The sequence below is a fragment of the Balaenoptera physalus genome, assembly GCF_965194825.1.
Source record: "Balaenoptera physalus genome assembly, chromosome: 21".
Lineage (NCBI taxonomy): Eukaryota > Metazoa > Chordata > Mammalia > Artiodactyla > Balaenopteridae > Balaenoptera > Balaenoptera physalus.
In genome coordinates this window covers 24581190-24608373 of record NC_138902.1, presented here as the reverse complement: position 1 = coordinate 24608373, position 27184 = coordinate 24581190, and the positions used below count along the sequence as shown (strand labels likewise).

Genomic DNA, 27184 nt, shown 5'->3' with positions numbered 1-27184 from the left:
GGCACAAGAGGATATTTTGTGCTCATCTTGTTCTTTCCCTGCCCCAGCTGTGAAAACAGCTATTTCTCCCAGCTTCTTTCAGTTGAAAATGGTATTAAGAGAATGTCTGGGCACTGGGTGTATTCATTGCTCATTGCAACTAGCCTGTGCAGCAGACAGAACTGGGAAATAGGTATTTGTATAGACATGAACACATTCTGTGTGTGTGTGTGTATGAGTGTGAAAAGGGAGAGAAAGGCATATAAATAGAAAAAAAAAAAGACACAGATAATGGAGAAAATCATTAAAGCCAGAAGTTAGTTCTTTGAAAAGATTAATAAAATTGACAACACACTTTCAATCTTAGTCAAGAAATATAGAAAAATACAACACTGTAATACCATGGATCAAAATAAGGAAAATCAATATGATCATGCACAGATAATATGATAATAAGATAATTCTATTAAGTATCTTATGCCAAAAAATTCAACAGTTTAGATAAAATGAACAAATTCTTTGAAAAGCAGGGCTTCCCTGGTGGCGCAGTGGTTGAGAATCTGCCTGCCAATGCAGGGAACACGGGTTCGAGCCCTGGTCTGGGAAGATCCCACATGCCGCGGAGCAGCTGGGCCCGTGAGTAACAATTAATGAGCCTGCGCGTCTGGAGCCTGTGCTCCTCAACAAGAGAGGCCGCGATAGTGAGGCCCGCGCACCGTGTTGAAGAGTGGCCCCCGCTTGCCACAACTAGAGAAAGCCCTCGCACAGAAACGAAGACCCAACACAGCCATAAAAATAAATAAATAAATAAATAAATAAATAAAAGAGGCAGAAAATCTAAATGTAAATTTCTAAAAAAAATTAATATATAAAAATGATGATATATCAAAGCATTGTGAATTGATTTAGAGGGCTTAGAGGTATTGAATTTACTGTTCAATGGATAAAACAAAGTGCAGAAAATTTTGTGTATATGATTCAAAGATTATTTGAAAAAATAATTATTTGTTAGTGAAATGGCCAAAATGACACAGAAGGGTGTTAGAGAATGCATGTTTTTGAGAAACTCAATGCGTCTAAAATGTATATTAAAGTAAAGAATCTATGTGTGAGTGACCCATCAATAACTCTTTCATTATATGAGCCAGAAGAAAATTGAAGAAGGGGATGTCCCAAAATGTTCAGCATTGTTTATGTTAGCAGGCAGAGAGAAACGATCTAAAGTCCATCAACAGGGGAATATGTAAATAAAATAAGCTACGTATTTTTCATAGTATCTGTATAACATTAAGAGCACTTAATTATTTGTGCACAAAACAATATGAAATGATTTCAAAAGCACGTATGGAAAATAGGATGTGTATAAATATAAAACGCATTTACATAAATGTTGAAACAACATGTAGAAAATAATTTATAAACTAAATGATAGTATTTATGGGATAGAGAGGAAAAGAATTGGAAATTCTAATTGAAAGGGGAGATATGATTGCTGATGATAGTACGCCATGAATTTAGGGGTGGAATTATCTCAATTCTGTACTGAATTCAAAAACATAAAAAGGCAAACAAGGAAATAGTAACATGTAAACCTGCTAAGCATTTTCTAAATAAACAATAATTAAAGAGAAAATATATCTGTCAAATACGGGTGGTATCAGAGAAATGTAGATCATGAAATTAAAATACCAGACAAATGTAAATGGCTTCAGACAGGAAACGTTGCAAAAGGAGAATAAGTAGTGCCAGTGGTGCCATTTCCAAATAAGGTTTGTGCAGCCTCAATACTTGGTCCAGTCGCTGTCACAAAACAGTCATGCAGTAACTGTTGGCTGAATAAAAATGAATGAAGGATTGAATGTTTCCTATTTTTTGTTAGCCAGTTGGTAAGGTGAAATTTGGTAAAAGCACCAAAGTATCAGATCTTCTTTACTGTTAAAAGTAAACTATTGCTTAAGGAAAAAAAAATAAATAGAAAAAGAAAAAGAAAATGCCATCTGGCTACAAATACCCTTCTGTTCTAACTGCAGGTCTTGCGCTTACTACCTATGGGTATAAAACAAAATGCCAAAGTGCTGCTTGAAACCCATCCAGAATTAAATAGTGCTGTATCGTAGCTTCTGGATGTGAAAGATATCATCTCTAGATAGTAACTGTATGAGTTTAGTCTCAGCCTGAAAGTCAGTATCTTTCCCTTATTACCTGGCTCTCGACATTCACAGTATATAAGACTGCCAGTGAATGAAGAATGAGAGAAAAATAGCATGGTATGAAAGGTCTCATATATTTCAAATTGTCTTTATAGAACCTGTCTACACCCAAGGTACAATATGTCACCTGTCAATCACACTGCTGTTTACAGATGTCTTTAGTCCTATGGGGTAGCAAGGTAATAAAGGATGTTTTGCTTTTAGACTCCTGATTAGGAACACTTTATCACAGTCTCTCCTTCCTCCAGACTGTCACCTTGAAAGTAGCCTTGACGATAACATGCAAAATTATTATCCCCATGTTCAGTAGTTTCCAAACATCTTTGATTTGCTATACTTTTTCAATCTTTTAATCAAATCTGTCAAGTAGAATGGATATACATGATTATTGAATTGTATGTTAATAAGTGAAATCTCAGATTAAGTGACTTTACCAAGATCTTAAAATAGTGCATTTAGAGATTCAGAAAATCTGGATTTAAGTCGAATAAATATGCCAATTTTCACTGAAGAATAAAATAAATTTTTTTGTTAGGTTTGTGAAATTTACCTCACAAATAAAAGAAGTCAGCTACTACTCTTGGCATGATTAGCAATTAGATTATGAATTTATTTGGAATCAAGAATAAAGAGAATATATGCTGAGGTTTTTAGTACAAATAAAAATTTTGTCCTTGTTTTACTGCTGATCAAATATATAAATTATCTTGAATTCCTGACATGGTTATAGCAAAACATCTGCTTGTAGCTTATAAACCAGCAAGTACACAAACACTGTGAATGAATAAAATATGCAATAAAGATTGAAGAGATTGACATCATAAGTTAGATATAATAATAACACATTTGGATTCGATGAAATATTAGGACAAATGTCTTATTTGTAGCATTGGAACGCGAGCTTGCCAAATTAAATATGAAATATACTTATAACTTTTGATAATATTCAGCAAATACATTTGTTATCAAAGGTGAACTACAGAAAATTGCTTGGGAATAAATCCAGATGCTTACAGCTCAATTATGTCAGCTATTGAGAGAATGAAATTTTATCATTTGGATATGACTTTGTGTAACATTTAGTTGCCTCACGAACAAAATATTTGAGCATATAAGTGCTAAGAATTGGTCAGGAAATAGAAGTTATATGAGAATTTAAAATAATGTTTTAGCTTCAGAAGTTCATGTCAGAAGTTTTTTTAGAAATTTAAAAAATCAATCTATCAAGATAATATTTTATATTCTATACATATATGTTTGGGAATACATAAATTGTGTACATATGTGTGAACACATTTATTTATTTAACGGTAATGCTTATGTGCTTAGGAATTCAATACTACACAGACACTATAATATCATGTTTTACTCATTTAGTGTATGTGTGTTGACATGTGAACAGTGGCATTATGGGAATTATTTCCTTTTTAATGCTTTTCTACATTTTTCCATATTTTGTGCAATAAAACATATTACTTTCCTAATAAAAACACAAGATTACTTTCTAATAACATTAATTTCAAATTATTTTCTTAAAATCTACACTGTCTTGTTAGTCATTCAACAAACATTTATTGTTTTCCTTTTTCTAGGGACTGTGTTAGCCACTAAGATTACGAAGTTTGACTTATTGTTTATTGTGGGAACAAATATATAAAACGTAATTAAATTACAGAGAGAAAGATGCACTTGTGTAAGTAGATATAAAATGCTGCTCTGCCTAAAATTAAAGAAAAAGACTTAGTGTCTAAGCTGGTAACTGAAAACAGGTAGAAAATAATCCAGAAAATTGTTAAGAGAATGACTTTCCAGGTGCAAGGTGTACTTATCAGAACTTAATTCAGGCAAAAGCCTGACTTCTTCAAATCATGTCTGCTAGTCCAGAAAGCCAACCTATAGAATGGAAGTAGTTGAGGGCGAAATACATAAAGGCAAAGCTAAAAATAAAAACAAATTCAAAGTGAGCTGATTATTTTTTTCATCTTATAAATTTTGTTTATCATTATTAGATTACTGGAGGACATATAAAATTTTTAAAGAGGTTAATAACATGAACAGCATTTCACTAATCCTAAAGTTCACTATTGTACTTCAGAATGAAAAATCCATTTATAGTAGTTCAAGATGACGCAGTATTGTTGACTCCAGAATCAAAGAATTTTAAAGTTAAAGGAACTTTAAGTATGTTCATATATTTCTAGAAATAAATAAATTCCTAGGTTTATTTTTAGCTTCCCCTCCAGAATCCACCCCAGAGTAAATTATTTTCCAAAAAATTTTGTGAAAATTTGTCCTAAGTGTCAGCTACACTAAAGGATAATGAGCTATTTCATTGATGTTCTGTCACATGGCTCCCAAAGTTAATTTCATATATGACACATAGAATATATTTTAATCTAGAAATATACTCTACCTATTTGATAAAAAGGACTGTATTTAATCCTGACATTTACATATATATGTGTGTATTATTTTTCTCTTTTATAAAAGAATTTATAACAGCTTATTTTATAAAGCATCTGTAATTGGATTAGTAAAATAGAAAGTAAAATGTGTAGGATTAAAAATTAAATATAAAGACTATGATAATTTTTATGACTAAACATAAAGTTTAAATGTGATAAACTAAAAGTTGAGGAAAATATGATAGCTCAAATATGAGAAAAGAAGAAGCATACCATTTCCTAAGGAACGCATTATTTTTTCCTATTACTGTATTCCTAAGCAGGTTCCTTCATGTGAAAAACAATGGGTGATATAAAGAAAAGTACCCCCAATAAAAGTTTTCTGGAAATTTTAAAAAGTGGAATTCATGTGGCTGGTTATTTTAGAAATGTTCAATAAAATTCAAGACACTGCATTGAAGTTCACTTCAGTGAAGGAATTCTGCCAGTGGCTATACTCATATTATCCCAATGTGGAGTCCTTTGGCTGCCAGACTCTACCAAATGCTAGAATGTAGACTTCTAAGGAAAACGAGTAGTTTTTCTTTTATATTATATTCTTTAAAACAATATAATCTCTGTCAGCTGGAATTTTGACAAGAAATTACAGCCTCTGGCAAGTAACTTGGGCTAATAATCTCTATGCTGATTAAGGACAGATACATTAGTCTTCTTCAGCAGCTGTTAGAATTAATAAGTTATATAAATATTAAGAAAACAAACCTAAGAGAAGACTTATTTACAAAAATATTGTCAAAAATTTCTGTCTTGAACAATTTCTTTTCATTGGAATATTTATAAAATGTAAGAAAAATAAAGGAAACAACCTAAATTTTATTCTTAGTTAAAAAAAATACACATAGGTACACACACTCACATATGTATGTATCACAGAGAAAGATAAAAGATCACTTTTTTCTAAGCCATTACTCACAAAAATTACTAAACATATTAAAGTGTGCTTAGCTTCTTATCTTTAGTGTACTCTAATTAATCTTATAATTCAAAATAGCTTACTTTATTTCCCTTTAGTTGTGTAACTCCCATGTTATATAATGCTTTGTGCTGAGATAAATGACAGGTATATTACTTAAGGCATTTGATATATACCTATTTTAAAATTTTTCATGCAAAATAAATGATATAACTCTATGGCTTAAAATAGGCAATGTATTTATCGGACCAGTCTCCTTAATCCCTTAATTTTATTTTTCATTTCTATGTATTTCTTTTGTTTTAACAGGCTTTACTTGTTAGAGCACTTTTAGGTCCACAGCAAAACTGAGCATAAAGTCCAGAGACTTCCCAGGTATCCCCTGCTCTGCACGTGCACAGCCTCCCCCATTATCAACATCCCCCAGCAGAGTGGTACATTTGTTACAATTGATGAACCTGCACAGACACCTCATTATCACCCTAAGCCCAGAGTTTATATTAGGGTTCACTTTTAATGTTGTACATTCTATAGATTTGGAAAAATTTATGGTGGCTTATAACCATCATTATAGTATTATACGAAGTAGTTTCACAGCCCTAAAAATCCTCTGTGCTTTGCCTATTCATCTTCTCCCCTGCCCAACCCTTTGCAAACACTAATTGACTGTCTCTTTAGTTTTGCCCTTTCCAGAATGTCATATAATTGGAATTATACAGTATGTAGCCTTTACAGACTGGCTTCTTATACTTAGTAATACACATTTAATGTCCCCCCATGCCTTCTGATGGCTTGATAGTTCATTTCTTTTTATTGCTGAATAATATTCCATTGGATGTACCACAGTTTTAAAACATCATTCACCTACTGAAGGACATCCTGATTGCTTCCAAGTTTTGACAGTTATGAATAAAGCTGCTGTAAACATTAGCATGCAGGTTTTGCAGTGGAAATAAATTTTAATCTCCTTTGGGTAAGTACCAAGGAACATGAGTGCTGGATCTTATGATAAAACTACGTTTAGTTTTGTAAGAGACTGTTGAACTGTCTTCCAAAGTGGCTGTAGTATCTTGCATTCCCACCAACCATGAATGAGAGTTCCTGTTGTTCCACATCTTCACCAGCATTTGGTGCTGTCAGTCTTCTGGAATGTGGCCAGTCTATAGATGTGTAGTAGTATCTCAGTGTTGGCTTAATTTGCATTTCCCTGATGATATATGATGTGGAACATCTTTTCATATGCTTATTTGCCATCTGTATATCCTCTTTGGTACCTGTTAAGGTATTTGGCCCATTTTTAATTTTTCTTTTATTGTTGAGTTCTAAGAGTTCTTTGTATATTTTGGATAATAGCCCTTTATCAGATATTTTGCAAATATTTTCTTTTGTAAATATTTTCTCTCAGTCTGCCTTTTCATTTTCTTGACAGTGTCTTTCGTGGAGCATAAAACTTTAATTTTAATGAAATTCAGTTTATCAGTTGTTTCTTTCAACATATAATTATTTTTCACTGTTTTTTAATCTCAGAATTTTGCTAAATTACCCAACTCAAAGAATGCAAAATCAGTGAAGAAAATTAAATGTATAACACTTATATTGTAATCTATTTAATTTTTTTATTCTCAAAGTTATTAAAATATTAGAGTGGATTTTTTTAATACTAGATTTAATTTTTGAGTAGTTTTAGGTTTATAGAAGAGTGAGCACAAAGTGCAGAGTTTCTATATACCCTCTCTCTGCCTACCCATTTCCCCCATTATTAAAATCTTACATTAGTGTGATGCATTTGTAACAATTGATGAGCCAATAATGTTCCATTGTTAACTAAAGTTCATAGTTTACATTGTTTCACTCTTTGTGCTGTGCATTCCAAGAGTATTGACAAATTTATAATATGTATCCACCATTTATAGTATCATACAGAATAGTTTCCCTGCCCTAAACATCTCCTGCTCTACCTATTCATTCATTCCTCTCTTCCCTGAATTCCTGGAAATCACTGATCTTTTTACTGTCTCCATGATTTTGCCTTTTACCTGTTATATAGTTGGAATCATACACATGTAATCTTTTCAGGTTCACCTATTTCCATAGTGGAATTTTTATGTCATTATTCATCAATATTAGGATAACAGAGGTTTCCCAGATACCTTAATATACATGAGAAAAATATACCTGGAATGTATAATCATTCATATATTTATTTTAAATGGTCAAGCATATTTTTGAAGTGTTTTCATTAAGCAAATAAGAAACCTTGCTAGCTGATACAAGTGAAACCAAATAAAAGTCAAATGAAGACAAACATAAGTCAAATGAAGCCATGGTATTGATAGTGGAGGAGGGGAATAAAATTATCATTTGAAGAATAACAGTACGATTCTGCCTGACCCTAAAATCAGATCCTGGAAAGTTAAAGTAAGAAAGGACCTAGGTGCCTCTCTACTTCTATTTCCTAATTAAGTCAAAGAACTTGGAATGCAAAAAGATTTGATAAACTCACACACTAGAAAGGAGTACAGTTTGATGTAGAATCCAGGTTCCTGAGGTTGCAATATTTTCTTTCTACTGAAGCCAGTTTTATTAAACTTTGGAATATCTACTAGCTTAGCCTAGGCTGCTTCAAAATCTTTTTCTCTTAAGTAACCTATTGGTCTTATTGTTCTTACTGTGTAGTTAGTATCTTCTTTTTCTACTATGTTACTGATTTGAAGAGTTGTTTTTTTTTTTTTTTTTTTCTTTTTGATTTTCAGAGGAGTTACTACACTGTGCCTAGTATGGCTTTATTTGTATTTTTCTTTTTTGAGTTTCACAGATTTTCTTGAATCTGTTACTGGATATTTGCTTGGCAGATTCATTATCCACATTCCTCAATTAAAATGTCTTAGATATTTTCCTCATGGTCCACTTTTGTGTTTTGCTGTTTTCTGTACCTTTCATTCCATTTTTAGCTTTTGATTCAATCTGCATATTAGCTAATGGCCTCTTTTCACTTCATTGGTTCTCTCTTCAGCTGTTTCCAATGCCCTGCCCATCCATCAAGCTCTTAATATAAATTATTGTTCAGTTCTAGAATTTCCACTTGATTTTTTGTGTGGATTTCCTTGATAGTGTTTTCTATCATATCACATATTTTCTTGAATATATGAGTCATAATTATTTTGGATCTATAGCTGCAATCTCAAACAATTGGAACACTTCTTGCCTGTTTGCACTGGTTAGTTTTTTTGTTTTGTTTTGTTTTTTGTTTTTTTTTCAGTACTAATTCTTGGTATAATTGGTAATTTGGGATCAATTCTAGACTTGGTGTCTGAAAAGTTATAGAGGCTCTAGACAATGTTGTCTTTGTCTAAAAAGGATTTACTCTAAGCCCCTTTACTCAATAAAATCGAGGTAGGAGATTACTTGATGATAAGATTTATATGGTTTGAGTCTCCTCTGACTATGGTTTATGACCTCTCTAAGGTATAATCCTCTGTGGTTCCCAAATGAACTTTTCAATGTTTACCTGAGTCCCCTTAGTGATTTTTGTTCTCCAGCGTTATACAACTGCTAAACGTGCCCATGAAATTCTCAGGTGTTTTTTGTTCAGCCTTTTAGCCTCACGCTGAGCAGTCTAATAGCCAACAAATGACTTAAAGAAAACTCCACACAGAGTCCAGGTTTCATTTTTCTTCACCTACCCTTTCTCTGGTATGTTAGTCCCTCAAGATCTAGGTGCTTTGACAAGCCTGGAATTTAATTTTTGTCTCCTCGGGACCATGAGATTACAGACAGCACTGTTGCCTCTCTACCACTTATCAATTCTCTTCTAGCTTCTTAACCTCAGCCTCTTGTCTTGAGCTATTTAAGTTGGCAAGTGCTTTGAAAGGAAAATAAGTAAACAAGAAGCTAAGCTATAAGTATCTTTTCTTTCAGCATCTTGGCCCTTCAAGTCTAACTATCTTGAAATATGTTACCCCTCTTCACACTAATTAGGATTGCTATGATATTAAAAGACAAAGCAAAACAAAACAAAGTAACAAATATTGGTGAGATGTAGAGAAATTGGAACCCTTGTGCTTTGCTGATAGGGATGTAAAATGGTACAGACATTGTGAAAAACAGTATAGGGTAACTCAGAATATTAAATATAGAATTTAAAAAATAAAAGTCTATTATTGGATCCAGTAAATCCACTTCTGAGTATATACCCAAAAGAATTGAAAGCAGTGTCTCAAAGAGATATTTGTACACACATGTTTATATTCATAATTGCCAAAACGTGGAAGCAACCTAAGTGTCCAGCCATGGATGAATGGATAAAGAAAATGTGGCATATACGTACAATGAAATATTATTCAGACTGAAAAAAAAAGGAAGGAAATTCTGACACACACTACAAGGATGAATTTTGAAGACATTATGCTCAGTGAAATAAGCCAGACATAGGAGCACAAATATTATATGACTATACTTAAATTAAACACCTAGAGTTGTCAAATTTATAGAGAAATAAAGTAGAGTAGTGGCTACTGGGGGCTGGGGGAGGGGGTATTGGGAAGCTGTTATTTAATAGGTACAGAGTTTCAGTTGTGGATGGTGAAAATTTCAGATGATGTATAGTGGTCATGATTGCACAATAATGTGAATGTACTTAATGCCACTGAACTATGTACTTAGAAATGGTTAAAATAGTCGATATTATATGATGTATACTTCACCACAACAAAAAGGTATGTTACCTTCAAAGACAGTGGGTTTGCACTTTATTATTTTATTAAACATTTTGTAGATATTTTCAGTGGGTGCTTTAGTCTGCTATGAACTGTTCTGCCATAGGCACTCTGATTACTCTTAGATATTATAAAAATGCATTTTAACCTCAATTGATATTTATCAAGGACTTACTAGTACTTGTGCTTGTATACACTGTCATTATGATAAATTCTAGAGATGAAAATAGAAGTGAAATAATACAAAATATACAGTTGACTCTTGAACGACATGGATTTGAACAGATCCACTTATATGTGGATATTTTTCAGTAAATCTGTATTACAGTACTACACAATCCTAGGTTGGTTGAATCCACAGATGTGGAACTGTGAGTACGGAAGGTCAAAAACCCACATATCTAGTGTCAGGAGTATTGTGAATATAGAAGTAAAGGAAAAACACAAGAGATTTTTTCCAACTCAGAAGACATAATACCTTCTCTTAATAAAGACAGAACACAGTGAGAGATTTTCTAGTAAACAATGATTTATAAGGCACAAAGAAAAGGAATAGAATACTTCATGGGAATGTTTGTGAAACAATGAACTGTTGTTGTTATTAGTTATTAGATCACAATTTACTAGAATGTGGTTTGGAATATGAAAGACATTTTTAGGTTAAGTTTATCCTTGGACACTGCTAAAATAAAATTTGCTTTATAAGAGGATAAGGACATCAACAATATGAAAGGGATTTTAATTGGGTACATTAATGATAATGAGGACATTTAAGAAACTAGTATAGGCAGAAAGTGAACAAAAAAACTGAATTAAAACAATAGCAGTAAGGATAGACAAAGAGGGAGAGAGAGAGTTGACCATTCTGCAGCAGATTTTACTTTATTTTTTAATTCAGGTGCAGAAGATTGAGATAATTATGTACATCAGTTATGGAACATTGCCACTATTACATCATTGGTCCATACAAATTCTCTCACTTACTGTTTCTATTTATTGTTTATTCATTTATTTATTCTTTCATTCCTTTTATTTATATCTCCATTTTTACTCCCTTTATCAGCACTTGCCCTCTCTTTGTAGTCAATCGTTGTATCCTTTTTGGTGATCCTGTGTGTTCTGAGAAATAGATTTCATCTGTTAATGGAAACATTTTTAATTTATATAAATATTATTTTATTTCTTACTTTCTGAATTTTCTAAGTACTGTTGCTAGGCGTACATTTATTCATTTGCTGCACATGGCTGCATGATATGCCATATATTTTACTCATCCACTTTTCCTGGGATAGATGCTCATATTTTCTCCAAGTACCAAAACACATCCCAAAGCACACAAATACACACTCACACACACACGCAAAGAGACTACACAAGCCTATACCCCACATATTCATAGGACATGGCAACTGATTCATCGTGTGGAAGAAAAAGAAAGCATTTACCATGACTCTGAATTGTGTACTAAAAGCAGGAAACAGGATCAATAGTGAAGCTATTACCTACAATAACTTCTAAACCAATACCCCACCAAACACCATATTTTATCTCTTAAAAGTTTCCAAATGTTTAAAAATTTGAAAAACCACAAGTCTAAGCAACCATTTTCAAACTTTTGATTTAACATTCAGGTGGAGAAGAGATGTCCTTTCTCTGGTATCCAGGTAGGTAGAAACTAACCCAGATCTACATTATTTGTTTGGACCTGAGTTATTATAAAAATTACAGGGACTTCCCTGGTGGTGCAGTGGTTAAGAATCCACCTGCCAATGCAGGGGATACGGGTTCAATCCCTGGTCCGGGAAGATCCCACATGCCACGGAGCAGCTAACCCCATGTGCCGCAACTACTGAAGCCTGCGCTCCTAGAGCCCGTGCTCCTCAACAAGAGAAGCCACCACAATGAGGAGCCCGCACACCACAAGAAGAGTAGCCCCCGCTCGCCGCAACTAGAGAAAGCCCGCGTGCAGCAACGAAGACCCAACGCTTTTTGGCTAAAAAAGGAAAAAATTAAAAAAAGAAAATTACCATTGTCTGTAAACAAATATTTTAAGGAAGTCTGTGGTAAATGAATAACCATAGAGGAAAGACTGCAGTGCAGGCATTAAAGATGAAAGAGCTTTCCTGGTGATGATGGTATCTTAATAAAGCACTCTCTGGAAGAAAAAAAAAAATCATATTTTTGACTTCTCAATATGAATGACTTCTCATCTTATCCTACTTTTCTTCTCAACTGGCAGAAATATTAATGTACTGATTTCTCTAATATAGATTATAGTTCACTTTCATTTTTAGCATCAGTCTTATCCTTGCCCTAAGTTTTAATTTAATTTTTAATTTAATTTTAGTTTAAAAAGTATCATGGAGTTAGTTGCATTTTGATTAAAAGATTTCTCAGTAATCTAGATAATAACATTACATCAAGCAAGCAGAGTTGAGCAGAGAGAAGAGAGAAGTCAAAGTGCAATGCAAAAGAATGGCAACCTTGACTCACCCCACAGGGAGCTCTGGAGCTAAAATAAACCTGAGAATTGTCCAGAGTGGTTCATATGGTGGCCAGATCTTTATATCCTCACATTGATCAATCCGTCATGAAAGCCATCCCAGGTGGGGTTTGGGGGACATGATCTTGGACAAGATGGATCTTTGAGCTAAGATATTTCCTGACAAGACTGAAAGTTAAAGGTTTTCTGCCTTTGGTAATCCCAGTAGGCGGGGCAGGTCCTTCATTGAAGTGAGACCTCAGTTTTGCTGGATTTAGTGGCTCACCTGGTGGCATAACCAACATCCTCATTTCTGAGGAATCTCAGGCTAAGGCAGCTGCACTTGTCCATTTACTGTCAAAATTCGGCAAGAGGGGTCAATGGATTCTGGGTCAAAAAATTGTCTCATGACCAAAATTTGGCAAAGAATCGTGACTTGTTCATTGGGGCAACTGCCTTCTGTGGGCTATTCATCCAATCTTGACATTCACCTAAAATCCCCTCAGTCCCAGGCTAATAGGATAGCTATAATTTTGGGTTCAGTAAGTTAATTTTACCTACCCTTCCTATGCAATTCATCTCTTCTAAATACACACACACACACACACACACATATACACATATACACAACTTAGTTTTATAGAATAAGGTTCATTATAAAGCAGTTATAGGAATAGGAAGTGACATATATATGCAATAGGAAGAATGTGAAACAGTGAATTTTTTTATTTACAGAAAATATTGTTTTGAGACTCCTTTAAAATGGTCTATGTCTGTAAAAATATCAATAATTTGTTCTAGGGGGCTTCATTGTCAAGATGAACTTTGTAATTATTTGGAAGTAGGGTTTTGTCTTACCAGAAATAATTTGCTTTCAGGATACCATGATTCAGATCCAAGCCAAAAGAGAAGTATGTGCTGGTAAATGAAGTCAGTGAGAGAAGGAAATTTTTTAAAAGTCAAACAATCTAAGAAAGAAGAGATACACATTAATTTGGAAATAATAATGAAAAATATTACAATATTCCTAATGGAGTTACATAATAAAATAAATTTAACTTACATTTTCTATCCCTACAGTTGTTAGACTGACTAAGAGTGAGAGGACGAAACTTCAGGCTAACTTACTAGCTGCATACAATTCACTTAACTTTGTGTGTGTGTGTGTGTGTGTGTGTGTGTGTGTGTGTGTGTGTGTGTGTGTGTGTTTTAAATAAAAGGAGGACAATATTGTTTCTATTTTACAGGGTTGTTGTGACAATGCGCCACTGTCTCAGTAGCTACTAAATTGCTCTATGAACTTAGCTCTTAAGAGTAATTCCATAGTTTGGGTAGAAATTGAAGATGTCTTGGGCATGTAGAAGGAATTCTTAGACAAGACCTTACCATGAGGATTACCTATGTAGAGTTACCATACCCTGAGGTCTTATTCTTAATTTACAGGTCCAGAAATGTGATTTTGTTCAAAGTAAGAAGTGATTCTCCTTTTAGGAACTAAATTATCCTCATAGTAACTGACATATATATGCAAAAGCTAGAGGTGTGCTCAACATTGCCTCTCTTTCTTATTGACAACAAGTTACATCTCAGAAGCATCCCAGATTCCTAGCATTGTTCAACATAGACTCTCCAGTTTTTAAATACAGCTGGGAAGCCGAAAATAAACAGAACTTAGTGGTATGATACATAGGCTCTCAATAAATATCTGTGGAGACACGGTAGCTTTTAATTCTTTAATCACCTCTTTTTAAGCCTTCACGCTAAACAACGCATCTCCTTATTACATAGATCTTCCTTCAGGGTTTATAAAATATAAGTGAACACAGTGTGTTCAAAGGGACATTATTCCACCTATTCCAAAAGGTGGATGAGTGAGCGGGGGTCCCTTTGGACAAATGTTTAGGGAACTTTGTATTAGAGAAAGTAAAGTATTTCTCTCCTCCAGACTTCTCAGTGTGTTGAGTATGCTAATATGCATTATGAATCTCTGAGTGGGAATATATCATGCAGTGGTTTCCTAAGTTTATTTGAAAACTGAGCTTTTTCCACTGGGCTTATTATAATTATTACATACTATTAAGCATGTTTGGGAAAGACAGACACACTAATAGTGAAGCTTTAGGCTTTATAATTTTGTTACACAGATTAAAATGTGGATTTTTTTCAGTCACCCATTTACAGATGACAATCTTTAGGGTACGTAGTGTTATTATTAATTCTTTATTATTTTTCTTAAGCAAATACCTAAGGTTCTTTGCAGCTGTCTCTACTTAACCACCAAGAAATATGATTTGTTTTAATAGCATGCTTGGTTTTCCTACAGCACTCTTCATTAGCAAATCTCTGTCTCTTGCACATCCTCAGAGTGTAACTTTAACTTTATGTTAAAGTGGCACAATGCTGCTGCTTCCATGCACATTTAAGGTTGTATCATATGATTAATTGGATTATTAGACTGAGCCACACCAATTTTTTTTTCCTGAGAGTGATTCCAAAAGATGTCCTGTAAAAGGCGAAAGATTTATTCTATCTGAAGAGAAACTAAAGACTGGGATTGACATATATACACTAGTTTGTAAAAAATAGATAACTAATAAGAACCTGCTGTATAAAAAAAATAAAATACAATACAAAAAGAAAAAGATGTGCTGTAAGGATTTTTTTCAAAAGGATTATTTTTTATTGAACATAAAATGCTTATGTATTCAAAACGTTCTTAGTGGATTGAATAGCTATGTCTATTTCTCCATCATTTTAAGTAATTGTTTACATATGTGTGTGTATTATATATATATATATAATATGTGTGTATACACATATATGTAATATATATTGCTGGTCCCTTATATGCAGTCTTATTGGGTTTATTGAATGTATCTATTTTTTTCTCCATTAATCAGATAATTGTGATCACATATGCCACGTCAGATTAATATAGTTTTGTTTTGGGTTTCATTTTGTTTCAGCATATATTCACTATGATGATTTTATTGTTAAACAATGACATGTTCTATGAGACTAGTGATAGGTGGATTGTTAGAAAAAGAAGGAAATGTTTGTCAAGGATTTTATCATAAGTAGAGAAAAACTTGGAAAACAAATTACATTTTATTATGCTTTTTTTTTTAAATTATTTATTTATTTATTTTTGGCTGTGTTGGGTCTTCGATTTCTGTGCGAGGGCTTTCTCTAGTTGTGGCAAGTGGGGGCCACTCTTCATTGCGGTGCGCGGGCCTCTCACTATCGCGGCCTCTCTTGTTGAGGAGTACAGGCTCCAGACGCGCAGGCTCAGTACTTGTGGCTCACGGGCCTAGTTGCTCCGCGGCATGTGGGATCTTCCCAGACCAAGGCTCGAACCCGTGTCCCCTGCATTGGCAGGCAGATTCTCAACCACTGCGCCACCAGGGAAGCCCTTATTATGCTTTTTAAAAAATCATTCACATTGCTGAAAGAACACCAAATAATAGATACGAAGTACAGTATTTATTATCTTATTCAATATATCATATATTCAAAAACGTTTCAAAACTCTTATAACTGGTGAAGCATAAACTGTGAAACTTAGAACAATTATTGGCTAAGAACAAAAAGAATAAATCGTGCTCCAGATGACAAAAGTTATGTTATTAAAAACAATCTCTAAAGATGTTTCTATACAAGCTGAATTAGAGGTCAAATTCTTAAGTCTATCAATCCTTATTACTGTAGAGTTTATTTTCTAATAATAGGCAGGAATAAGGAAGGCCAATTAAAATGAAAATAAAATACAGGATTACAGCAAACAACATAGTAAAAACACATATATAAAGCAGGCTTCCAACTTATGTTTTATTTGTTCCTTCTCTTATGCTTGAGGAGAAACAGCTCATTATAAATTATAAATAACCTCAGCATAAAACAGGTAAGAAAAAGAAAATGCTTAGATGTTTTAAAGAGAATTTCCTCTTTTTAATTAGCAGTTGGATTTTTTATTCCTTTAGCATGCAGGAAAGAATAAATAACAAAAAGAAATCTTTTTTTAACATCTTTATTGGAGTATAATTGCTTTACAATGTTGTGTTAGTTTCTGCTTTACAACAAAGTGAATCAGCTATACATTTATCCCCATATCTCTTCCCTCTTGTGTCTTCCTCCATTCCACCCTCCCTATCCCACCCCTCTAGGTGGTCACAAAGCACCAAGCTGATCTCCCTGTGCTATGCGGCTGCTTCCGACTAGCTATCTATTTTACATTTGGTAGTGTATATAAGTCTATGCCACTATCACTTCGTCCCAGCTTACCCTTCCCCTCCCCGTGTCCTCAAGTCCATTCTGTAGTAGGTCTGGGTCTTTATTCCCGTCCTGCCCCTAGGTTCTTTTTTTTTTTTTTTAAATTTTTCATGCAAAATTCCATGCATATTTTATTCTTTAAAATGAACTGCTATTAGATTCTTACATCATAATTTCAAAATATAACTTTTAGAGAAATGGCACAATACATTTGGTACTATATAATCAAAGTTGTAAAATAATCAGCATAGATTGTTATGTATGGTTGGAACATTTTCAAATCAAAACTTCAAAGGACTTTTAAAATGTGGTCAATTCAGATGCTACCAGTACAATACTAATAAACACGACAGCTCAATTATAAAATTGTTAACTCTCAATGCACTCAGTGATCCACTAATTCAAAATTTTTATAGTCGGTTTTGATGAGACTAAAACTCGCAGAATGCTTCTATTCTGCTACCACACAGCAAATAGCCATTGAAAAGGATGTGCTCATCGTTATGTAATCCAACAGATAGTACATATCTTAAGGCATTCTAAATGCAAAATAAATATATCAGCTTTAAATCCCCTGCCATAATGCAGCTGAAAAAACTGATTGCAACTGATTGCACTGTAAACTAAATATTGTTCTAGCTTTACACATTCTTTTCTATTCTCTTTGAAAGACAACTTGAGCATTTTTAGGAAATAACACTAAAAAGTAAAATAACTTGGATGCACACTAAAAAAACAAGTGTAATGTATTACCCCACTATAAACATATTTTTGGTACTTCCTTGTTGCCCCTAGGTTCTTCATAACCATTTTTTTTCTTTTAGATTCCATATATATGGGTTAGCATACGGTATTTGTTTTTCTCTTTCTGACTTACTTCACTCTGTATGGCAGACTCTAGGTCCATCCACCTCACTACAAATAACTCAATTTCGTTTCTTTTTATGGCTGAGTAATATTCCATTGTATATAGGTGCCACATCTTCTTTATCCATTCATCTGTCGATGGACACTTAGGTTCCAAAAAAAACAAACAACCCAATCCAAAAATGGGCAGAAAACCTAAACAGACATTTCTCCAAAGAAGTTATACAGATTACCAAAAAAACACATGAAAGAATGCTCAACATCATTAATCATTAGAGAAATGCAAATCAAAACTACAGTGAGATATCATCTCACACCAGTCAGAATGGCCATCATCAAAAAATCTACAAACAATAAATCCTGGAGAGGGTGTGGAGAAAAGGGAACCCTCTTGCACTGTTAGTGGGAATGTAAATTGATACAGCCACTATGGAGAACAGTATGGCGGTTCCTTAAATAAATAAAAATAGAACTACCATACGACCTAGCAATCCCACTACTGGGCATATACCCTGAGAAAACCATACTTCAAAAAGAGTCATGTACCAAAATGTTCATTGCAGCTCTATTTACAATAGCCAGGACATGGAAGCAACCTAAGTGTCCATCAACGGATGAATGGATAAAGAAGATGTGGCACATATATGCAATGGAATATTACTCAGCCATATAAAGAAACGAAATTGAGTTATTTGTAGTGAGGTGGATGGACCTAGAGTCTGTCATACAGAGTGAAGTAAGTTCAGAAAGAGAAAAACAAATACCTATGCTAACCCATATATATGTAATCTTAAAAAAAAAAAAATGGTCATGAAGAACCTAGGGGCAAGACGGGAATAAAGACGCAGACCTACTGGAGAATGGACTTGAGGATACAGGGAGGGGAAATGGTGAGCTGGAACAAAGCGAGAGAGTGGCATGGACATATATACACTACCAAATGTAAAATAGATAGCTAATGGGAAGCAGCCGCATAGCACAGGGAGATCAGCTCGGTGCTTTGTGACCACCTAGAGGGGTGGGATAGGGAGGGTGGGAGGGAGGGAGACGCAAGAGGGAAGAGATATGGAGATATATTTTTATGTATATCTGATTCATTTTGTTATAAAGCAGAAACTAACACACCATTGTAAAGCAATTATACTCCAATAAAGATGTTAAACAAATTTTTTTTAATTAAATAAATGGAATATAACTATATATATGCCGCCAAAGTTTATGTTATATAGAAAATATAAGAAGAAAACACTGAGCTTAAGAATCAAAACTTTCCAAAATTTAATATGCATATAGCATAGGTAATATCACATTTAACTTTGGATGTCCAATTCTTTTATTTTTAGTCATCTTATAAAAACATTTTTTAAGATTAACATTGAACTGGGAATTACATTCATGATAGAATTTGTTTCTATTTCCTTGAGATAGTCTAACATTTGCCTTAAACATTTGCAAAGCAACTCCATGGAGTACATTTCAGAACATTTCCTTCAGGCAGGCATTTGAGAATATACATGGACAGTCAGTGTGTGAGATTTAGTCAAGAAAATCCCTCTGAAACAAAATAATATTTTAAAGCCACACTTCACTTTACATGTACTGTTATTCTAGGCTCTGTGAAATATACAGGGTTCTGTCTCCAGTCTATGTCGGCAGCCCCTGCTCAGGTGTTCTCTGGACCTCATCATGTCTGGAAATGTTCTCACCTTCAAGATCTCAAAATCTGAGTTTCCATTTTCTGATGATAAACCTGTCTTAGCATTTCTCGTATTTTTTTAACTCCTATTGAACTTGATCATTAATTTATTATCTGTTGCTATTCTTTACCCTGTGCTGTTTTTGCAGCCGGACACTGCTGTTCTGGCTTTACATGTCTGTATCCAACAAGAAAAAAATAATAGCCATTTAAGGGGCATCATTTTTTTGTTACTTTAGAACACCATGTTCCTATGACTTTTTGCCACTCCTGTCCAGTAAATCCTCAGTTTTGAATCTCTCTCACTGTTAATTCTGCCTGTTTCTGTTGCATAATGTTGCAAAACTAATTAGAGCCAGTGAATGAGCAACCCTGTAATTCATGTCTATATCAGAGACACTTCAGTTTCAAAAGTGAGAGAGGATATTATAAAACTGGTATAAACTAGCTCTGTCTAAGAGAAACAAAAGTAGGCCTATTTTCCCATCAGAATTTGTCTTCAGGGATGCTTGAAATTTTCTTATTTTTAAAAAATTTTAGGCATTTCCAGTGTCAGCTTTAAGTTTAAGCTGACAAGAAGTTTAGACTCAAGAAGTGAATTCCTCTGTCTCATCCCAAATTCAGTTCAACCAGAATCAATTCCTTTCTCCTTCCATGAGAAGACTGAGATCTCACCACCTCAAAATATTTCTCTCTCTCTTCTTAGTCCTTTTCTTTGTCTGAGTTTAAAAAATAGTTCTTCAGTTCTTACTCAAAATTCTTTTCATTGTTCTACTACTTCATTGGCTTTCTTTTGAGGTCAGAGCAGAGGGTTGAGGCTGGCTATCATAATCCCTTGCCTTTCCTCTTCTACTAATCCCAGCCTCCCAGGAGGTAGAAAATATGTCTTTCCAACCCACAGACCTAGGCGTTATCTAGGAGTCCCTCTTTGGTTTTATATACATTTTTTCCACACAGGACTTGCTCATCCATCATGATAGATTCAAGCGAGACTTAAACAACTGTCACACCCCAGCCTGCTTTCTATAGATGTGTTGGTTGATGGATAAAATTCTGATTTTTTCCAGTGTTGCTACTGGAAGTAGTTAGAAAGTCCAAAGTTAGAAAGTTCAAAGCTGAACTTATTTTTGCCATTGAGCCTACAAATTTTACTAGTCCAAGTGTAAAAATCACTACATGTCCTTATATAGTCATAGTTGTGAAACCTTGGGTCAGTCATAAATGGCCCTCTTTTCAGTATCTCCAGATAAAATTAGTCACCAGGTCTTGAAGGTTGCTCTTCCACCACACTTCTCACACTTATTACCAAGTTGTACGTTATTACTGATACTCTGTCAGATAGCTCCACATTGTCCTTCTGCCAGCTTAATCTTAAAGCGTAACTCTGATCATTTCAAGCCACTGAGCTCTTCGAGAACTTTGTACATTCCTTCTCTTGGACGTTGTTGTACGTACAGACCCCTTAGTTTGCATTCATGGCTTTTCTTTCTCTGGCCTCAAAACATACTCCCAGTTGTTTTTGCTCACAATATTCCATTAGCCAGTTTGGATGGCATGCTGCTTCCTAATTGCGACCAGAATGGTCATTTTGTTCCTCCCTCTAGGGACATCTTCTGTTGAAACTCCATATTCTTAAGTCCTTTATCGCAGTCAGTATCTTCCCATGAGAAATGGTTTACTCTCCAACCAGATGTGAATTCTCCTTTCTTTAATTCCCATGTTCTTACTATTTTTACTTTTTGTCTCATAAATATTATTTGTGTACTGTTTTATCCTCCTCATAGAGTATTATTTTCTAAAGAAAAGGATGTATGCTTAACCCATGATTAAAACACTGGGACACCATTCTTACTTACACTAGTCAATCATTTATTGCTTGTACAAATGTGACTATTTGATTGTAGTAGAAATATGTATACAACTGTCATGTAAAAATAATATTAGATCTCTTTGCAAAGTTGTTTTCAATAATCAGGTAGCAAGTATCATTTCACCTAATAAATAGTTAAAAGGATTAATGCATGAAGAAAGTACAGAATTTATTCACAGATGAGTCCCAGCCTCTGTTAGAACTTGAAAGAGATACTAGGTCCTTTATACTCCTCTTTCCCTGTTCATTTTAGACAGAGCCCACCATATGCATGCAAACTGCTGCAGTCATTCATTAAGTAAATTCAACCTCTCATTTTCCTTAAATCATCGCTGATTTGAGCTTACTGTTTTCTCAACTTAGGCCTAAGAAAATTATGGCCAGTTATTCATTCTCTAATTAACCTAAAAGTGAACTATATTTCATTGCTTGTAGGATGGTATGGGAAATCTGAGAGTCACCAAGAAGGGAATCCGACTTGAAGGTATATCTGAGTTTCTACTTCCATTGTATGTGAAAGAAATTCATTCCCGAAAGGTATGTGATACTGGCTTTGGCTTACTGTAAAAGATAATTTAGAGGTTATGTTTTAGCTTAAAATAGGAGGACAGTTACCCCTTATCTCTTCAGTATGCGTTTAGTTATTTTAAGCTAAAGACTTATTTGAAGAAATCAAAACAATGAAGCAATTGAAAAACCAGTGGAGAAGTTAGTTTCAAACTGACACATTAGAGAGCCATTTCAAATTAAACTGCAGTGTTGTGCTTGTTAGTCTATAAAATATGCCCCTCTGTTTTCAATGGACATTAAAAATCCAGTTATATTAATTCCAAAAGGGGCATTTAACATATTTTGAGTAATTTCTGCAAGAACCTTGACTTGAATAAATGATATTAATTCAATGTATTTTACATCTTTTCAGCTTTAAGGGACATGCATTTTCTAAAAGAGGTGGCAAAAAGTCTTAGAACAGAAATTAACTTTATTTCTGGATGTACATTATTTAAAACCAGTAAGAATATTTATTCTTTCAAGTGTATGTGTGTATGTGTGTGTGCTATGTGTGTTTTATCACCTAGCAGCATGCTAAAAATCAAAACATTATAGCTTAGACATTGTTCATTTTGGCTTAAGTGTGTTATTTCTCAGAAGGTAGTATCTTTGGTACATCAGAATCTCACTAGACTCTTTCAAATGTAATAGGCTTTCCCCTGGGATATGTGTGTATGTGTGGAAATAAATTTAGTAAAACAGAATAATTAGAAAGATTGTTATATAAAATGTGGAAAGATTACTAACCTTATTTCATAAATATGAAAGTATATTTTAGACTAGAATGTTTTAATATTAGCAATATATTAGCAAATGAGTTGCATAGTAAGCCAAAATTTTATAATTTGCTTCGAGGCTATTTTTCCCTTAAATATCAAAGTGAACACAGAACAAAGGATTCTTTTTCATAAAAATTCTAATTAGGATAATTATATTAAGTTTAAATTTTATTTTGTTATGTGTGAACTTGCAGAGCTTCCTAATATACTATATTGACTGCTACTCTGGGTACTGGAAATTTTTTATTAAGATTACTTTCTGGATTTTGGTCAGAGAATAAATAATACGATAGACACATGTATGAACACCTGACCTTACTGATTAAACTATCAAAACTAATTAAACTTAAAATAAAAAGTTTGTTTGGTGTTTTTATTTGATTTGATCGTTAGGAAAACTGAAAACAAATAGCATGCTTACACATATTAGCATCTTCCCTTTGATTGGAGGTTATCACCACTCAGTTATTTTCTGGTTCCTTCTTGTGTTTGGCACCACTAAACAGTTTCATATTTGAAGAAATGAAAACTCATACTTGGAAATAAAAACAGTACTTAACATAGGACAAAGGTGAGAGTCATCATAGGTAGGACCTTCTTTGAAAAAGTATCCTCTTGATAAGTCTGGGGACGGCAAAAAAAAAAAAAGATTTATCTTCAAAACCATTTTAGACCAATTTGGAGCAGCTTCCTGGGAGTACAGTTTAGAGAAGGATTGTGAAGCCCTCTGCCAGCAAGAGGGTCATAGAATTTACCTTCCTAGTAGGAACATTTTTGAGAGCAAGCAACAGGTGTAAACGAGGATACTCCTGGGAAACGGGGATGTATGTTCACTCCAACTATGGACCAAATAAGAAAGATTCACTGATGTTATAGCATTAAAATGTGAGGTGGTGGCAGATGGGCTTTCTAACCTTTATCCCTGGGAAAGTTCACAAGCATTTCTAAAACTCGCCGTATTGATGGAAATCTATATGCTCCCTTTCACGTCCCCAGTCCTGTCGCTTCACCTCTGGTTATCATTTGCCCCTCAGTAACTGCGAAACTTGATACAGCCCAGGCAGGTGGCAGCATGTTCCATCAGCAGTCAGACGGGAGGACTGATTAGAGAACGGAAAAAGAAGGAGACTCATTTATTCCTTGGAAATGTCTCTACCCACATACCACAAAAAAATAAATATTTAAAATAAAGAGAAATATATCTTTTATAAGCAGTCCCCATATTAGGATTCTCTTGTCCATGAATGCATGCAGTTGTTTTTTCTCTGCCGTGAAGTTTATTCACTGTTTCAAAAAGCCAGCCACAGTGTTCCTGAGCCTTAATTTTCTCATTAATAAAGTGAGTTTGGTAGAAACTTATCAAAATACGTGATTCTTAGGTTAAGAAAGAACACAACAAATTCAGTAATACTAGTAGAGATGAGGTTTTACATTATTTTTTTAATTCCACTTAGTTCAGTCTTTCCACACATTTTCATGTATTCAAATGTTTTTATGATAAAATGTCAAGATTCCTGTAGGTAAGATAAGAAAATATATTAAATTCAACAGGTACTTACAAAGATTCAATTAAGCTGAGAAAAATAGTAGTGTACAAACAATTTTGATTTGTGCAGATTTTTTTCCTGCAGTTTTGATTTGTGTGTGTGTTTTCCTGCACTAATGCCAGTGGATTGCCTTCTTTCTATTTAGCCAGTATTCCACTCTGAAATAAAGAATTTTCTTATTTAAAATTATTTTCTGGTTACATAGGTATTTATTTAATCCTATACATGGAAATGTAATACATTTCTATTGGTCAGAAAATGCAGTTGCCCACAGACACACACACCTAGCCTCCTAACTTAATAAACCATGGGCTGTTTCTACCCTACAGGCTAACTGTAGGGTAGTTGGCTGTCTCCACCACCAAATTTCTATAGATATTTGAAATTCTTCTATTATCCAATGCAGTTTACTCTCTTATTCATGCTTAAAAAAAAAAAAACTTTTTAAGTGGCTGATCATATCAGCACACAGAAAAACATATTCTGTGTTTAAAGTATCTTAGAATTCAATGCATCTTCAAAATTAACATTATTTTCAGAGAGTAGGTACTGAACATTTGTGAAGTTAAATATATAGTTTTCTTTAGATACAAAATATTCGAAGAACTTGGGATTTGACCTTGCATATATTATAACATTCTGAATGGGTCTTTAATGCATGTGGTCTAACATTAGGTTAAATATTTGAAATATCAGGAAATTAGGACTTGTAATCACCAGTTTTTTAATGTAATTGAAAAGTTTCTCAAGGTTTCATGAATTCAGAGTGCTCAGGTGGTTAGATTATCTATATTTCACTGATTCTTACCAGAAAAAAATTGCATCATGAGTTCTCTAGGACTATCTTAAGTATTATCCAACTTCATCTGATATTAACTGAATACCTCTCTTATTTTTTTCTGTTTAAGCCTCCTCAGTTAAGGTGATACCTCACTATTGCCCCTCATCCCAGCATCCTGCATGACAGATTGATAATTGTGTCAGGGGAATGGCTACCAGATAATTCCAGTTCCTGTAATTCCACAGCAAAACAAAGAAGTCTGCATTTTTTTAGGATTCCTGTGTTAGCAGAGCTGTGAGCAATGTTCTACCCTCTCTTCACTTCCAGTCATTTCACTTGGCTTCAGAGCTGTGATACTAACTGCGTTCTTGGTTACAGTTTTTCATCTCCTGTGTTCAATTCTTCTTTATAGAATTCAGACACAAAGCCATGGAGCCAGGCATGTTCAGCAAACCTCTTCCCTGGTTACACAACATGATAAATCTCCTGACCCTGTGTCCTTCAGCTACCTTGGCAAATCTCCTCTATTCAGGTTTCTTTCTCCCATGCAAACCAATCATAAATAGATATCTGCAAGCTTCTATAATCTTTTTATTATTATCATTCTTATTATTATTTCACATTCAGATGTTTAATACTGATGAACTTTATTATTTACCGTAATGTCTTTATTCAAGTTAAAACACACACATGCACACAAATCATCCCAAAATCTTTACACTCAAGAAAAAAAAACCTGTTAACATATGGTGAACATCATGACAGTTATATAATTATACATTTGCACAAGTAAAAAAGATAAAACAATAAAAATTAAAAAGATAAATATATAGGGAGACATGTACCTGCTATTTATAATTAGTATATTATACATAATTAAATAGAAGAAACATAAACTGACATAAATTGGAAAGAATTGCTGACCTTAAATATTTTTTTACCACAAAAATGTTTTTTTTAAACTGTCTTTATGGTTAAGAATAAAAGACGACGAAAACCATTAGGAAGCTGGATGCATTAGCTCCATGTTTTCATTTCAGACAGTGTTCATTAACTCCCTGCAGTGCAATTTGGGGTGACTAGCTTCCCTCCAGTTTGTCTTCACCCCTATTCATTTCAGTTTTTTTGATAATTATATGATTTTAAACTTTGTCAGAGTTCATAATATTTACATTCTGTTCTGCAGATTTAATTGCCTTGGCACTTTGGTCTTAACTCGCAATACAGATGCCTGCCATTCTCAACACCAGTCCTTTTTTTATGGATTCTCCAGGACTGAGTTCATTATTCAAATCATTCCTTCCTTTCTTGTATTTCATTGTTAATTAGTTTTGTGTGTTTGTTTGCTGATACTTGAAATATTGCATGCGAAAGGTGTCTGACTGTTGTCTTTATTCTTTTCTGGAATGTTATTAATGGTTCATCCCTTCTTCTCCTGTTAGCTCATTGCTCTGTGGAATTCTAGCACTGAATATTGCCATAAAAAGTCTCAGGAAAGTCTGGTATTTTCTCCTGTTGATGACAGGCATGTTCTGCCTGGATGTCTGATACATTTTTGCCATTTCATTTCTTAATTTCAGAAACCTTTTCTATATTATATCACTCAATATCTTTCAGTTACATTTGTTAAGGTTTTCAGAGAAAGCAATAATTCTTATGTTGGATCTTCTTTGTCCTCCACAGCTATCATAAATTCTCTAATTATTTTAAACTTTGTATGTTTCCTCTGAATACAAGTAAGTTATTATCTAGAGCAGTGGTCCCCAACCTTTTGGCGCCAGAGACCAGTTTTGTGGAAGACAATTTTTCCATGGACCGGGGTGGCAGGGGGATGGTTTCAGGATGATTCAAGCACATTACATTTATTGTGCACTTTATTTCTATTATTATTACACTGTAATATATAATGAAATAATTATACAAATCATCATAATGCTGACAGGAGGCGGAGCTCAGGCGGTTATGCAAGCGATGGGGAGCAGATATAAATACAGACGAAGCTTCCCTTGCTCGCCCGCCGCTCACTTCATGCTCTGCGGCTCTGTTCCTAACAGGCCAC

The 27184-nt window shown here is 34.0% G+C and overlaps 1 protein-coding gene across 2 annotated transcripts in view; it reads left to right on the top strand.

The window, feature by feature from the left end:
• SGCZ (sarcoglycan zeta) overlaps window positions 1-27184 on the top strand; it is a 921176-nt gene that overhangs the window by 731968 nt on the left and 162024 nt on the right. Inside the window, exon 3 of one of the 2 annotated variants that reach the window (XM_082444678.1) lies at window positions 21902-22003. The exons of the other annotated variant lie outside the window; for it this stretch is intronic. Within the exon in view, the coding sequence (XP_082300804.1) occupies window positions 21902-22003 (102 nt within the window). The remainder of the gene's footprint in view (window positions 1-21901; window positions 22004-27184) is intronic. 2 annotated transcript variants of the gene reach the window in all.